Source organism: Artibeus jamaicensis, unplaced genomic scaffold (genome assembly GCF_021234435.1).
Source record: "Artibeus jamaicensis isolate MK-2021 breed Jamaican fruit bat unplaced genomic scaffold, CSHL_Jam_final contig_923, whole genome shotgun sequence".
Classification (NCBI taxonomy): Eukaryota; Metazoa; Chordata; class Mammalia; order Chiroptera; family Phyllostomidae; genus Artibeus; species Artibeus jamaicensis.
The window spans coordinates 15,138,000-15,155,901 of record NW_026522014.1 but is presented as its reverse complement, the minus strand read 5'-3'; the positions used below and the strand labels follow the sequence as shown (position 1 = coordinate 15,155,901).

Genomic DNA, 17,902 nt, shown 5'->3' with positions numbered 1-17,902 from the left:
TTTGATTCTGAACACAGAAAATAGCATATACAAAATGTTTAATGTTTAATTGGGATGGCCTATAGTTAAAGAAGGTAACAAACTAAGCAAAATTGTTATCTCATGATCATGTCCTGAAACATCTTGAGCAAAACTTATGGAGGGTTTATCAAATTCTTTACAAAATGCTCCATGTACATAACTGAATAATTATAAATTATAGGCTTAGAACTAAAAGGAGACAAGTTTGAACTTACCTTTAATCTTCAGTTGGATTATTTAAAATATTTCTCCCTTAACTTTCAAATCTAGAAATGAAAATAATGGTTCCTTCCAATGGGATGAAGTGTTTGAAACTACTTAGTATTTTATAAATTTACAACATCTACTTATGTTTACTAAGGAACCAAATATTAACAAAAATATTTTTAAAGTAGATGCTTCAAAATAGGCAGAGAAAACACTTTCACTTATTTATGTTCTATAATTGATTATATTTATCAACAAAAAATACATTCAATTATTATGACCTAAATTTTAACATCGTGCTTTAATAGTGTCATCAGAATTAAGACATTATAAGGTAAACTGAAAATATCATGGTATAAACAGAAGTGTCTATATTAGGATTTTATGATGAAATTAAAAAGAAAGGATTTTAAATTATGCTAAAGACTTACAAAGACATTTTTACAAATTTCTCAATATTTTAATGTTAATATTTGAAACCAATTATGCATTTGGTTCCATTAATTTTGCCACAGCCTTTTTTTGTGGTGTACTTGTTGAAATATTCATTGCCTTGGATAAAATAATAAAGAATTTTAGTCCAAGAAAAGTGGTTCTTTAGCATCTCATGATAGTGTCTGACATTTATCTTATTAAGTCTTAAATTTAAATTTTCACCATGTTTCCTTTCATTAGGTGCCCTAAAGTATTTTGTTGTTGAACTAGATTCTTACCAGATGAGGTATTTAATCCACATATGTGTGCATTTAAAAAGGAACATAAGTCATTAGAAAAATTTAAGAACTAAAAATCAACTGTAAAATTTGTCCAATAACACATTAAGTTATACAAGAGCTAGAAAGTATGTTACTGCTTGTCAAAACAAAAATTAACTCTCCCATTTACTAACTTCTCAGCCACCGTTGGAAGTCCAATTCATTTTTATTTTTCAGTCCTTTCTTTAGATATTTAGTAAAAACCAAATAAGTAATCACAATCAAAAGACCTCATTCTCATTAACCTCTTTCAGGAATGTACATTTCAATTCCTCTCTGCCTGCATTATCACAAAAAAAAAAGTTGGAGAGTGAATAGTAAACACAAGCAAGGAAAAATAAAATTAGTTAAAAGACCAAAGAGCAAGGGGAGCTAAGACACAGTGGATTAAAAAAGGGAAAAAAAAGAATTCTAGATGGCACTGCTTTAATGGTATCTGGGAGTATACACTGGGAATGTAGGAAGGGAACTGAGCTAGCTCACCTGTCAGAAACAGGCCGTGTCTGGGAGCTGTCCAATGTACTAACAGAAGCATCAAGTTGCAACTTACCTTCTTAATAGGAATTGATGTGCTTGGTGATTTTTTTCCCTCTTGAAGTAAGGCAACTGTTTGCTCACCCTCTTTTTTTCCCCCAGCTATGTCTTCTAATACATCTTTAAAATAATTTTCTAACAAGGTGTTCTGTCCACAGTGTCTTCTTAAAATTTCCTACACTGAATAATTATAGTTACTGGTGAACAAAGGAAGAAAAATGAATCTTTCTTCGTTAAAATATTAGATAATACAAAATCAGTAAAATTTTATTTTCATAATACCAAATTTGAATTTTCTTTTTATGTAAAAAATTGTCTAAAGGTAACCAAAAATCTCCCATATATAGAATTCAATAAAGTCTAGTTTCTGCTCTTATGTCTTGTCGGGTAGTGCAGATCAATGAAGGAAATCAGCCAGATGGAGGTGTTAGAATTTTTCTTTGTTCACAAATACCGATCAGCAATTTAAAATTCGAAAGGCTTTTCAACAGAAGGCGGGCTAATGGACCTATGGATTTACCAAAAAGTAAATCGCATTTTTTCAAGGATACTGAAGTTGTTTGGGGGGTGCTGGGAAGGGTTCGCTAAATGCCCCCCCACACACACATACACACACGCTGGGATTATTCACTAGAGCAAGCTCTGAGAAAATATGATGAGGGTCCCCTTTTCAATTAATTGCCATCATAACTTTTGCCCTGGGAGTAAAATCCTCTCCTTTACATGAGTAGGAGATAAGGGTAGGGAAAGGAAAGTCAAGTATCTGAATTGTTAGGCTGCTTACGACAAAACAGACTTTCGAAGTCAGGGTTTGTAACACAGCAGGAGAGATGTTTACAAAGTCCTGGAAGGAGAAAGCGGGTTCCAACAGCGACTCTGGGGAATGTGCTCCGGGCCCCTCGGCCGTGCTTACTTAAGCTAATGGAAGATCTTGCCTTTCAGTGGCCGCTGCACTGGGATACCAGACAAACAGCCCCCCTCGACCCCCCCCCGCAGGCAGGGCCCCTCTTCAGGACATCATTAAAAGCACATGCACTTGTTTCACACTCATTGGCAGCGCCAGACGGCAAGGTTCAAAACTCCGAATCGGAAGCCAAGGAGAAGCCAGAGAGGTGGAAAACATCCTCGCTTTGAAAAGCCAACTCTAAATTAAAGAACTACATGAATTAAGGAGCCTGAGGAATATTAGTTGGCCGCGGGGTGAGGAGAGACACAAAAAGCACAGCAGGTAAGAGCTGGGGGTAGTTGCCAAGAAGGAACTGTCCCAGGTGGCGCAGCGAAACGGATCTCAGAACTGGAGGCCGGTCTCAGCGAGTCTTCCAGGCTTGCTCACGCTTGTCTCCTTCCATCAGTTTCGAGAGGAGGGACGCGATTAAGCCTGTTATCAGTTTAGTGATAAATTTTAACGTCCCCTAGCCCCTCGTCGATGCTGTCGCATCAGATTCAGGGCCGTTAGGAAGCCGACCACTAATCTCGCCCCTCCCTGCGAGAAACCGATGAGACACCGGGCCAAGAGGACGCGATGGCGGTCTATCCGGAGAGCTGCGTGGACGCCACCGTGCTGGACTTCGTCGCAGACCTGTCCCTCGCCTCCCCCGGGCACCCTTTCCTCTGTGACTTCGCGCCCGAAGTCCACTTTGGGAACCGAGGCCTTCTGCTCCAAGAGGAAAGGCCCAGGAGTCTGGCGCGCTTTGAGGAGGATGCAGAGGAAGACGAGGGTGAAGTAGACGAGGGGGAGGAGGAGGAAGAGGAGCACGGTCGAGGCACCTCCCTGCTGGGTCGCCCCAAGAGGAAACGGGTGATCACCTATGCCCAGCGCCAGGCGGCCAACATCCGCGAGAGGAAACGAATGTTCAATCTCAACGAGGCTTTCGACCAGCTGCGGAGGAAGGTGCCCACTTTTGCGTACGAGAAAAGACTCTCCCGGATCGAGACGCTACGCCTGGCCATCGTCTACATTTCCTTCATGACCGAGCTCTTGGAGAGTTGCAAGAACAAGGAAACCTGCTGAGCGGATCTGGGGCGGACGCGTCTGCTCCCTCCTCGCCTGGGCGCGTGCGGGCTCCGGGTGTTTCAGGGCCCGGCCGCGGGCGCGGCCGAAGGGCCCGGAGGGAGGCTCCGAGACCCAAAGTCTGGCCCTTCTGGAGCTCGGGTCGGAACCGGAAAGCACCCACAGTGCCCGCAGAGTTAATACACAGGAGACCGCTTTCCTTGGAGTGTGCTGGGCAGCCGCGGGCCGGCGGCGCCTGGCAAAACCCGTAAGAGCCGGAGAGGCCGTCGAGGCGCGAACCGAGAAGCAATTTCTGCCGGCGGTGGGTGGAAAGTGAATCCTCTCCGCATGCGGCAGAACTCGAGGGCTTCTATCCAGTCCAATCTCTCTTTCTCACATTTAAAAAAATTAGATATTAAAAATAGACTTTTTTTTTTGAGCCTCGGGAGTCTGCGGCGCCGTCCCTGGCAGGCGCTCCGCTCAGGCCTGCGCGCAGAGCTGATCCCGGAGCCGAGACCCTGGAGGGGCGCTGGGCGCGGGCTCCGGGGAGGCCCAGGGGCTCTGCCTCTCCTCCGGTCATCCAGGCCCGTAGGGACACGGAAAGAAGATGCGGGAGGCAGGGGGGTCCAGAGGACTGGCGGCCTCACACCGTTCCCTCCTCCCAGGCCCTCTACCCCCGCGATTTAACAAGGAGGTGGGCGGGCGGGGGCAGCTGAGCTCCCCGGGGCCCAGGGCGCCCAGGGCATTCGCTGCGGGCGAGCGCTTCCCCAGTCTCCTGGGCCGGGGGAGGGGAGGGCGGCTCCTCCCAGGCGCTGGGTCCCCTGAGCGCGCACTTTTACAGCAGGACGACAGCTTTCCGTCTAACCCGCACCTAGGAACAGGCAAGGAAAACAGACAAAGGAGGAGACGCCGTCCTCTGCTTTGCAAAAATCTGTGCATTGGAGATGAGGTTGAAGCAGGACCATGCTGAGGGGCCGCCTCCCATTTGGACTTTCTGCCTGTTCTTCCTTCTTGGGGACCTGCTAAACCTGAACTGGGGTGCTTCAGAGAGCAGTAGGTGAGGAGAGGAACAGGAGTGAACAGGGCCAGTCTTACTGTAAATCCAGTGATCCCGAAGGGTGAATCCGGTCCCCAACACTTCATTTTGTTGCTCCTTCCCGCCCCCTCCCCGGGCCTCCACTCCCACTCAGCCCCCAACCCCCCACTCTGTCCCTATCATGCTTTCAGAAATATAATTCATTATACTAAGAAGTAATATTATACTTATCCTAGAAAGCTGGGAAAACAAAGGTTAAAAAAAAAGGAAATTTAAATTGTTCCACGTTGCACACAGCATCTTTACCTATTTCCTTCTCTCTTTTTTTCTCTATACAGATATAAAATCAATATGTTTAACAAGTTTGGGACACTTTTGAGTACTGATCTTTTCCCACTCGGCGTTTTGGAATGATCAGTTTTCCTCTGACTTTAAGTATGATTTAAGTTTGATTATTGTATTTCACTGTCACATTGATGTTTCACAACCGAACTCCAGTCCTTTACAAGTGCATAACTGAGATAGTTTCCTTAAAAAATAAATAATGATGCAAAGACCATTCTTATAAATCTCTGCCTGTGATAATTTCCTTAATATTACATACAAGTGAAATCTCTGCACCAAATGAACATCTAAGTTGGCGGCTACACTGGCCAGACTGTGTCCTAGGTAGGTTCTGCCCCTCCACACTCTCTCCCACCAGCACTGAGAGGACCTGCCTGTCTCTCAAATGCCTTGTGAAACTTTTCCTAATTCTCCTGTCTATAGGAACTGGATTAGTTCTGAAATGACCACCTTCCCAAAGATGATTTCTTACTTTGACTGTATCTTTTCACCAGGATTTCATTTTCTATCTCTATGACAAGATTGTCAGGATGAACAGGTAAAAGAGAAAAATGTAACCAGCTAAGGCCAAACGACAAAACCAGGCCATGCTTTTTCTTTTTCTTTTTCTTTTTTTAATTTTCCAGTGTTTTTATTAAATAAACTGAAATTTTGACAATGACCTCTATATCAGTTTTATAAAGTATAACATTTTAGCTTCTAAGACTAGCCTATTTGTATTTTTAAAGATAAATTTTGTTATTCGTTTCAATAGATTAAAGGAGAATAATTATTTCTCATTAATTATCAAATAGTGTTGTACATCTCAACTTATAGAGTGCTAGTTGTTACGTCAATCCCTCATGTTTATCTACTTATTCATTTATTCTGTTAAAAAGGTGTTGATATTTTACATACAGTGTGAATGGGTTAGAAACTGAAAGAGACTGTAAAAGCATCTCTTCTTCTCCCACTTAAAGTCCTGAAACCTAAACATGATTTATTAAAAAGTCTGCAAGTTTCAAATAAGTAAAAAATGGTTCAACTCTATGAGTCATTAATACTTTGTTGAAAGAACCAACTTTGAAAATTAGAATTAAAAAAACTGTAGACAAAGGATCTCAAAAATCACTGGGTTCTGTAGAATAAATACAGTCATCACCTTTTTTTTATTGTTCAAGTACAGTTGTCTCAGTTTCCCCCCACCACCACCACCCTCTCCCAGCCATCCCTGCTTCCCACCGTCAAACATACCCTCTTTGGCTTTGTCCATGTGTCCTTTATACACGTTCCCTGATGGCCCTTCTTCTATTTCCGCTATTATCCTTCTCCCCTCCTCTGGTTACTGTCAGTTTGTTCTTTATTTCAATGTCTCTGGTTCTATCTTGCTTGCTTGTTTGTTTTGTTGATTAGTTTCCACTTATAAGTGACATCATATGGTATTTGTCCTTCACAGCCTGGCTTATTTCACTTAATACGACCATCACCCTTAAGCCTCTCCCTCGTATTCCAAACCATTCTGTTAGATTCTTAGTGAGAACATAATATCCTAGAGTGAATATCTCTTCAGCATAGTAAAGAATACTTGAAGAATTTCCAAATAAAAAGGTATTTCCCTATTATTAGTAGAATGATGTTCACAATTCTTAAAACTGTTAGAGCTTATAAATGCTTTGTCTTTGTAAGTGTTTTATATGTTTGGAAGGTAAAATACAAAGTATCTTAAGGCATTTTAAAAATCATCATATTAATAGAATAATGTGAAGCCAGGTAAGAATCAGAAACACAAAGAATGGGTCGGTTTTTCTCCTTACACCAAATTATCCCTGAAGGTAACACCAAATGGTCTGGATTTCAAACATGAATCTACTGCACCTTCATATTTTGACATTCAACTAAGCAACACGATAGCTTTCATTTTTCCTGTTAGATCCATAAATTCAGCATATTTTAATACATTATTTTAGTATATATACAACCCATGTTAAAAATTATTTTATTCTTTATTTTCTTCTAAACAAAATTGATAGAAATGTCAGTAGACGTTGGTTTTTCAATACTTTTTACCAGTTAAAAATATTCTAATTATGTCAATTACTTCTGGAAAATTATAATAATTCGTTTTTGAAATCTTAAAGTTATTTGGACACTTGGAATGCACCATTTTAGCTGTTGCTTGGAATCAATTTATGTTTACACTCTTTGCTGACTGAAAACTGCCTTTTGGTCTCAAACTAAATTCCCCATAACTATCAGGTTACTATTAGTATTCAGACATATAAACCCAAAAAGATCTAAATGAAATCATATTTGAAAGACATAATCGGGCTTTCCAGGGAAAGTAAAAATAACCATTGCCATCAATAGGCAGTCCCCCAGGTTGATCATCTGTTACAGTTGCCCAATATGGAAACAGATTCTGGCCAAATGAGCACTGGAAATTGACCCAAGTATGATTCTAGCATGCATCACTCCTGCGTGAACACACAATTGAGACTCTCAGATTGGTGTTTATTATTGCATTTGTCCGCATTTCATTATAAATACACTATATTGTAAAAAAGTTTTAACATGGCTATAAAACTTCTGAGTTGAAACTCAATAAGCACAGTTTAGTATAATTTTATTTTATGTAATTATAAAGCTTCAAAATTTTTCAAAGGTAATTAAGACACCTAAATACAATTTACAAGTAGGGTTCCAAAGTGTACCTGCAACTTTAAATACCAAGAGATTGATTTAATACAAAATATAAACTAGATTATTTAATTTTCATCAAAAATAGCTGCCAGATTAATAATAAATTTTAAGTATGAAATCTACTTTTGAAGGGTGAAAGTTCATTAAATTATGTTTAAATGAGTTAGAAAAGTGTTGAAGTGTTGGTATATATCTATATCTTGGCCCAAGTTCAGTCCAAGGTTTCTGAATTTTCCAAACATTTTGGGTGAAGTAAGGCCCCATTTCTGGTCTGTGCCCTCTTCCTGTGAATGCTGAACTGAAAAAGGTTACAAAACAAGAGTCAGCAGTTCTGACCATTTTGTTTTGACTTTGGGGTTTCTTTGAATCCAAAGCTCAAAACCAAACCTGGTGGAGGAGGAGAAGGAAAGGAAAGAAGCAATGCAAACTGACAGAAATAAAATACCAGAAAGATGGAAAAACTTCTTCAAGTCTCTAGAAACCCAAGTTTATAAATTACCACAACTTTCTCTGTGACAACAAATTTTTAGTTCTATGCTTAAAATGCATCCTGTAAATAACTATAAGGAATCCAATGAAATGCAAAGAACAATATGAATGTATTTTAAAACACTAAGCTGATATTTGGTAGACTTCTACCCTTAATTTTGTACAAGGCAAAGAAACTTTAATATTTAGTGAAATCAAGAGTTTGATGAATATTATATAATTATTATAATAAAACATCTATGGTTACTTAGTTCTTTGTTGTTTTTAAAGAACCATTTACATACTTTCTCTCATTTGATCTTCCCAACTGGATTTCAAGAGGATCTAGGGTCTCAGTTAAATTGAATCATTGATGTACCATCCTAAAACTTCACTCATTAAAATCAGCATGCTACCGAGATGTCCAGGAAGGACCCATGGTCACATGTAAGTAGCACATGACTTTGGAAAGATGCTGCTTTTAAAGATCAAAGTACCTTAACCCACTCTGTGGATGATAAATTATATAAAAGTCTGATGTGGTCTGGCTCCCTCAAGGGCCAAATTATACAACCTTCTATTTAGGGCTGCATGAGGGAGATTTTCACCTGCAGCTGGCAAAAGTAGCTGACCTCCAAGCAGCTATTAGAGACAGCTTTTTATGCTATCCAGTCTTCAAAGGGAAAGGAATGCCTGTGAGATATGAAAATGATGAGACAGTTGGTGAACATAAATATGTTTGAATGAATGAGTATGATTACACAATTATTTTGTTGCAGATAATTTTGTGGCTTCAAAACTTAATAAAATCACAAGCTGTATTTGTTACTGGTCAGATCTTGAACTATATTTGGTCCTATAATTTAGTAAAATGTTTACTAATCTAATTCCATAGATTAGTGAAATGTTGGAGAAACTAAAAATGGAATGAAGGAGGACAATGGGATGAAGTACTTGGATTATTCACTCTGGATGAAGTAGTAATATCTACAATAGTAGTAGCAATAGCTATAATAATATATATATACTGTATTGCTGCTTGCTTACCTGAAAGCACATGTTCTAAATGCTGTGTTTAGTTCTTTACATAACTTATAGTCAAGTTCTCATAATAACTTTAGGATATATTATTATCTCCATATCATTATCTTCATATTATTACCTTCATAATGATGAGGACACTATGGAATAGAGAAGTTAAATAGCCTCATGTGCTCGATGAGCTAATAAATAGTGAAGCTAAGATTTACACCCAGTGAAGACTTTCAGAGCCCAAATTCTTAGAGACTGAAGTTACTTGTAAATGATTATATGATTATTATATTTAAGCATAAATGATATAAAAATGAGTATTTAGTATTTTTACTGAGGACCTCAAAAGCGTAGGCATGGGCTTTTCTTACAACAGAGGGATACGGTCTCTATACACATGCACACACACACACACACAGACCTGGGAAGAGGGACTACTGGTGGAAGTTTTTAAAGAGGCCTTGAAATAATCTTCTGTGGATATTTTGAGAAAACAACTTTCCTTTGATGACCACATGCTTATAAACACAAGCTTTGGAATTTGTCAGCAGTGTGTCTGAATCACAAGTACATCACATAATGCTATGGAAGCTGGTACAAGTTACTTAACCTTGTTGACCCTCAGTCTCTTCACCTTTAAAACAGGGATAATAATGCATATCTGATAGAGCTCTTACGAGAACTGACTGAAATATGTATGCAGAGTAAATTGTATATAGTGAGCACTCAGTAAGCAATAACTACTATGAGAATACACAGCACCATCATTATCATCATTGTTATATCCCTTCCAACTCTATGGCAATGAAGACTCTATGAACAAGGCATCACCTATACCACCAACAGTAATGGGTAAAAACCTAAAATACAGTATAATGATCAGGACTTGTTATGTAGTGCTTTTAAATAAACTGAAAACACAAAATAGATTTTTTAAATCTCCCAATTTTTTTTATGTCTGGAATAGCTGACTGCCAGCATTTAGCCCTGGTATATGCATCTTTCTAAGTGGAAGAATACACCCCCAACTGATGAACGCAGGGATCAAAACTCATTCATTTAATCTGCTACTGTAATAGCATATATATTAAAAACAAATGGTAGGTAAGTTACTTTAAATCTGAAAATTATTAACTGAATTCATTAAGAGGAGTTCTATTCTCTCAGCTCAGACATTATGCTTCAGTATATGTTTGCCAAATGAGTGTGCATCTATTCAAATTAGGTAATTTATGATAAAATCATTGTGTATCTTAGTTGCAATGGTGTTGCTCTAATCTACATATGTGACAGAATGGTGTAGAACTGTCTTTTTACACCAATACCAATTCTCAGCTTTAATATTGTACTGTAAGAGGTAAGATGTAACTAGTGGAGGAAACTGAGTAAAAGAAACACAGAACCTCTCTGAACCATCTTTGTAATGTCCTATAATCTACAATAAATTCAATATACGAAGTGGAAGAATCAGATACTTACTACAACATGCCATTGAACTTATAAATGTAAATTGTCATCAATTTTAGGGACACATTCACATATACTTGATTCGTGCCATGTTCTACAATTTTTTCTCCAAGTGTTTCATGAACATAAAACCAAGTTTTTTTTGTGTGTGTGGCATTCTGTGGATCCCAAAATAAAAGTCAGGACTCAGCCCCTAAAGGACCTGGCCAAGCACTGAGTGTCTGACTCTGGGTTCCTTGGATCATGCTGACATTTTTAAAAATTAAATTTATGGAGGCGACATTGGTTACCTCAATCTTAATCTTAATCTTCCTAAGATTATATAGGTTTCAAGTGTACGTTTCTATGCTATATCATCTGTATATTGCATTGTGTGTCCATCACCCAACATCAAGTCTCCTGTCACCATATATGTGACACCCTTCGCCCTTTACTACCCCAGACCTCCTTCCTTCTAGTAACCACCACCATGCTGTTGTCTGTGCCTGTGAGTTTTTGTTTGTTTGTTTTTCTCATTTGTTCCTTGGTGGCTTTCACTTTTATATACCACATAGGAGTGAAATCGTATGATTCCTAACTTTTTCTGTCTGACCTATTTAGTTTAGCATGATATTCTCAAGATCCATCTATGCGAACATTCTTGGCAAAATGCATTCTCAAGAATGGATTTGTAGTGTTGAAGCTTCACATCTTAATTCTCCTACTTACTAAATTAGATAACTCACTTAAAACATCTGGGCTTCCCTACCTGCACGGATCTGTAAAATGGAAAAAATAAACACAGGGTTATTTTAAATATCAGAAGAGATCTTATAAAGAGCTTCATACAGTGCTTCACACAAAGTAAATACTACACAACATTGTTGTTTCTGCTAGTTCAACGCTGAACTTTTATATAGAGCAAAGTGACAATTCAGCCTTTTACAAGGGCTCATGAAGTCACACACAAAAGCAATATTCAGTAGTCTGTTCTGTTTCTCTCAAACAGAGTCAGGCTTAAACAGCATGGCCTTTGTGTCTAATTTAAGCTGTTCTAATAATGTAGTTTTGTTTAATTTTGTTTTAAAAACATAGATATTTAAAGGCATGACTTCTGATCTATGACACAAGCAACCACCCATTCAGCTGGCAAGGAAGGTTACTGCAAACTTGACACTCCTAAAATAATCTCTAAAATTTGCATATAAAGCTTTGTATACGAAAAAGTGATACCTCTCGAGGTAAATCCTCTGGGAATTTGTATTTGAGCAAATTAATCTGGAAAGATAAGGGTTGACGATAGTAAATGACAAGCAGGACTGCCTCATCTATTAACTATTTAAATATTTTTAAAATTTATTTTTAGAGAGAGGGGAAGGGAAGGAGAGAGTGGAAGAGAAACATCAAGGTGTGGTTGCCTCTCATGTGTCCTCCACTAGGGACCCCGCCTGCAACCCAAGCATGTGCCCTGAGTGGAAATCAAATCAGAGACCCTTTGCTTCACAGGCCCACGTTCAATCCACTGAGCTACACCAGCCAGGGCAGACTGCCTCATTTATTAAGTATTGGTTTAGGCCAGCAATTTTTAAAATTTCATGGCATACATAAACTAATTACTAAAACTGTGGCACCAAAAATACTTCTTTACTGATCTGACAAAAAATATATCTTTGCTGATAGAATCACAAAAAAATCATAGTAGTAATCACCTACCCTTTTGTTCCAAAGTGACTTTTTAAAAAATCAGGTGTCTATACTTGTATATAAGGAATTATTGTACCGACCAATCAGACAAGCTTGTTATGTGATGTGACCAATAAGATGCAAATCTATTATATGAGCTATACATACATGATTCAAGACGGGACATTCACACTGCCCAGATGCCTATCACCATGTTGGCTGTTGTCTTGTTTGTTTTTTTTGACAACCTAACAGAGAAGTTGTCAAAGCCCCTGACCAAATAGTCAGGTGTTGCATGTTTTGAAAATCCTTGCGGCACAGCAGTTGAAAACTGCTGATCTAGGTTAACATGAAATGGAAAAACCCACTCAGCCCACTTAACTGGGAGTGGGTAGCAGGGTCATGCTTTGCTTCAGGTTCCCAAAGAACATAGCAGTGCTTGTGCACCTAAGAAGGTTAAGAGACTGACACCTGCCTCTGACAGAAAGGAATCAGGGAATAGAAGAGAGCACGTACCTTTTAGAAGCTGCAGAGAGAGCAGCTGAATCCCCAAGTACATTCTTGAACATCTTTTGTTGCCTGGCTTATTAGTCTCTTTATGCACACAGATTTTTGCTTTTATTCTGACATTAGTGGGTTAACACAAAATCTCAAAAAAAGCTGTGTGCTCTTTGGCCGAAATTTATTTACAACTTAAATATCGGTTTTTGAAAAAATAAACTTAGTCTTAACTTATACAAAATTTTTTTTAAATTTTTTTAAATTTATTTTTATTGATTATGCTGTTACAGTTGTTCTATGTACTATTTATTATGATCATTTTTCCTCCTTGCAGAGATAGTTAAAAGAATCATTATTAATTGGAATTTTCAATGCTTTGATTCAACTTCAAGTGGCTCAGGGTTGATAATAAGGGCCCTTCTGAAATTTATTAAAATTTTTGTGCCTTGGGAAACATACCCAATTTCAAATATTCTCACCACGCAATTATATTTTTGACCAAAAAAATGTGGTGACTAGAATTAATGAGCATTTGACAAGTAGTGGTTTTCTTAATTGTGGATTGTATTGAACATGCTACACCATTTCATCACTATTCATTTGCCTAATCTCACCAAAGCCTGTTACAATTAGAGAGATGAGCTCAGTGAAAATATATGTATATAGTATACCACTTTGTTTCAAGATGACAGAACCACAAATTAAATTTTATATCCCTAATAGTGTACTACATTTCACCAAATTCAACCAACTGCTTCTAAGTTTAACCTGAAACAGGCAGAAAAATGCCCAGAACTCAAAGCATTACACAACAAAATGACAAAAATCTTCCCAAATTACACCCACATGAAAATATGCACATAATCCGTACTTCAGGGGCTTATTTTGGACACCTTAGAGTTTCTACTTGTATAGTTACAATCTCTCCCTCCATTGTATGACTCATATGCATGCAAACATGCACACATGTAAAAGTATTTCCATCAGAATACTTTCACATGTGTTTTAGCATGGATAGTACATATGTCCATTTTTTTACCCATAGCTTAAATCTTAAGTTTTTATTTTTTTCCTTCCCCTCCATACTTGGGTAATTTCACTCTGTTTCACTAAGAGGCATCTCTTTCTTGAACATTACCTATGTCATAATATTAATGATTGTTGGACATTCCATTTTCTATCACCAAAAGTTAAGTATCAGCATTTGTATATACATTGAAAACAAGCTCCAAAATTACTCCAGTTCTTGATTTAGCATGAGCCCCACATAAGTATATCAGGCCTGAATATAATTACTAGGACCAGCAGCCAGCCAATTGTAGAAAAGAAAGTGTCTGGAATTGCCATTCAGGAAACCTTCAGAACACTCATTGATTAGATGAGGGTCACTGACTCAATGAGAAAAACAGAATTTTCCCTCCGAGCAGAGCTACTTCCTCTTGGAGAGATTCAAGAGTATGTAAAGTTTAGGTAATTTACCATATCAAGAAAGAAGTTAGAAAGGATATGAGAATGCTCTCTGAACCTTAGCTCCAGTTGGGAAGATCTAAGCCACATTTTACAACATTAGCACATTTTGTGGATTCTTACAGCTTGCTTACAGAAATTCCACTGATAGGAATTTAGACTGAGGAACTAAGCAAGGCTATGAACAAAGATCAGACTGCAAAATATGTACCTCATTCTTGTTTATAATATCAAAATATAGAAAATAGCCTAGATGTCTAAAAATGTGAATCTTTACTATAAACTATTGAAGTTGTTAAAAGGATGATGCACAAAATAGTTTGTGTTGTGGAAAGATGTTTCCAATAAATAATAAGTAAGAAGTGTTTTATAAAGGAATATGTAAGGCATAATTCCATTTCTGTTGTATATGGGAATGTGTGTAAGTATATATCGATATGCATGTATATCTTTTTATCTCTAAATATAAATGTTCATTTTATACATGATGTAGGAGAACTGATCGTTTTTGTATTTGTATTTTTACTCAGAAAAATAATAAAAATGTTTTAAAGCAACTGGGACAGCAAAAAAACCACCAACCAAATGAAAAGCAACCTATGAAATGGGACAAAATATTTCTACACCATCTATCTGATAAGGGGTTAATATCCAAAATATATAAAGAACTCATGCAACTCAATAGCAAAAGCACAAATAATCTGATTCAAAAATGGGCTAAGGATCTGAGTACATACTTTTTCAAAAAAAAACACATACAAATGGCCAATAGGTACATGAAAAGATGCTTAACATCACTGATCATCAGAGAAATGCAAATCAAAAGCACAATGAGATATCACCTTGCACCTGTTAGAATGTTTATCATCAAAAGGATAAGAGAGAAAGGTTGGTGAGATGTGGAGAAAGTGAAACTTTATACATTGTGGGTAGGAATATAAATTGGTGTAGCCACTGTGATAAATAATATGGAAGTTCATAAAAAATTAAAATAAAACTATGATATGATCCACCAATTTCACTTCTAGGTGGAAATGAATACTGAAGGAAGAGAAGAGAATCAGTCTCTGGAAGAGATATCTGTACCCTTACCACGTTCACCGAAGCATTATTCACAACAGTCAAGGCATGAAAACAACCTACTATCTATGGATGGATGCATGAATAAAGAAAACATGGAATATGCATACAATGAAATATTAAGCCATAAAAAGAAGAAAATCCTGCCTTTTGGGACAACATGGATGGACTTTGAGGGCATTATGCTAAGTGAAATAAGTCAGACAGAGAATGACACATACAGTATGTTCCCACTTATATGTGGAACCTGAAAATGCCCATCTCACAGAAACAAAGTAGAAGGGTAATTGCCAGGGGCTGTGGGCGGAGGATATGGGGAGATAATGGGTCAAAGGGTACAAACTTCCAGTGATAAGATAGATAAGTTCTGAAAGTCTAAAGTAGAGCAAGGTGACTGTAGTTAACAATACTGTATTACATACTTGAAAGTTGCTAATAGACCTGAAATGTTATCATCGCACAAAAATGAAGAAAGCAAAATAACTTTAAATTAAAAATAGCAACAATGCAGATTGTGAGTTGTACTCTAAGTTGGAAGGTGGGATGCTGTTGCTCAGGTGAGAACTCTTGACTTCTTAATTCTAAAACATGTAAATTAGGTATGTAACATGCTTAGAAATGCTATTCTGTAATTCCTTTGGATTCTAGGAGCAGAACATACCAGCATACTAGAGGCCCCTCTTGTGATGCTTTCCAATTGTTGCCTTCTCTCCTTGCAAGTGTATCTAGTGTCCTGATACCTAATGCCCTCGATTAGCTTCAGAGCATTTGTATTGTTTCATATGAATGAAATAACTGGGTTTGGGGCAATACTGATTTTTATTTATAAATTTGTGTTCAGCAAAGCAAGCATTCTACTGTCCCCTCCCCCCAAAAAAGAGAAGTTGAAATTAATTCGAGAGATAAGGATTAAATTTACCATTAAATACACAGTTAAAAATTAAATTAGAAGATACACACTTTAGTTTCATTGACACTGAAATGGACATTTTAACAATGTGAGATGTTCCTTCTTAAACATGGCTGAGTTCATGTGTAACTTATACACATACATAAACACACATGACAAAAAAAGGTATAGTAAACTACTAATGCTAAGAAATTTGTTGACTGGTCATAAATACACTTTTAATTTCTAATGAAATTTGTGATGTTCAAATAATTAATACCACTGTTTTGCTTTTTATTTAGCCCAAAGGAGTTTACAGCGTGTGTAGTGTGCTCATGTGGGTGCATGTGCCCCTCTGTGTGTGTGTGCGAGGTACAGAGAGCTTGTGTCACATGAACATTTACTTTAATTTTTAAAAGAATACATTAGGACTTGATAACACTCTCAAAAAGCTGTACATATTCATATTCACATGTTCATATGCGTTTGTTTTCACAGCTTTCGTACTCATGGTTTGAAAGCTGCCATATACCAAAAGAAAAAGAATTACATTTCTAAAATAATCTCAAAATATTTAAAACCTGCACTGTTTTTAATAACTTTTATTGTTTTTAACATGTGACATTTTATCCCCATTAGCAGTACCAGATGTCTAATGCATCAGAAAGGAAAATGCTGCACGTGTTGAAATAGAGGTCTTTACTGAAAGGAGAGCATGTGCTTTGATTTATATTCGTCAAAATTTAGATACTGTACTTGGTGCTATTTCAGGAAATGAAAAGGTGAGGAAGCTGTTATATATCAGTAAACCAGAGCAAAAGTCTCCATAGAAACCAAAACGGTTTCTGTGGGAGCCACTTAAGCTAAATTAATACCTAGAATATGTTCATATTAGCCCCCAGGGAGCTCATTTGAACAAAACAAAACCCTTTCTATTGATTCGTGTAGGTTACATAGTATTTACAATTCTTCTTTGTTCACATTTAACTGTCAAAAATTAATCAGTCATCAAGTCTATGAAAATTTGGATGAATTCTAAAGAGAAATGATCACAAAGAAAACAAGTGATTACTTACTCTTCCCCAACTCCATTGTTTTCATTACAAATCAAAAGGAACAAAAAGAACAAGAAATAATGACATAAATTCAATTTTACTTGTTTGGCTGGTTTTATGTATCAACTTTCAAAGGCACCTTCTTCCCTATAAGATATGGTTTCCATTTATACCAACTTTCAAATAAGGCATCTGTTGCTACTGGGGTGAGTTCAATTTCATGCAATTTGTATTATGTTCCCCTATTATCATTTTCTCTATTATCATTGCTTTATGTTCATAGCATAAGAAAAAGTTCGTTGCATATAAACTAAGCTGCTTCCTCAGGTGCTTCAGAAATGATCATGTCTATGCCTGTATGTGGGTCCGTGTTTGTGTTTGTGAGTAACATATGTGAACAGCTTCCTATAGCCTGATGTCTAATAAAACTCTACCTACCTCCTCCAGACCAAATAATCTTTGGCATTTCCTTCATTAGAGAGAAATTTGATATTGCCTTTCATTAGAGTCTCTGATTTATAATTACATAATCATAATATATGCCATCCATTCAAGTACCTTATATATGGTATTTATCTTATTTATGGTGTTTGGACAGCAAAAAGGGGAGGGAGAATATAGAACCATTAGCAGATAAATATAGGATTAATCCACAGGATAAATCAGTCCTGTCTTGGCCAGGTCCGCCCCATGCAGTCAAACTTGGTATCACTG

General features: G+C 37.4%; 1 protein-coding gene across 1 annotated transcript; it reads left to right on the top strand.

Moving 5' to 3' along the window:
- The first annotated feature begins 3,039 nt into the window (after nt 1–3,039).
- Nucleotides 3,040–3,528, top strand: FERD3L (Fer3 like bHLH transcription factor). The gene has a single exon (XM_037163926.2). It carries the CDS (start codon nt 3,040–3,042, stop codon nt 3,526–3,528), a length of 489 nt encoding a protein of 162 aa, XP_037019821.2.
- The last annotated feature ends 14,374 nt before the right edge of the window (nt 3,529–17,902 follow it).

Coding starts and splice junctions, on each gene's coding strand:
- FERD3L (XM_037163926.2), top strand. CDS start 3,040: ATGGCGGTCTATCCGGAGAGCTGCGTGGACGCCACCGTGCTGGACTTC.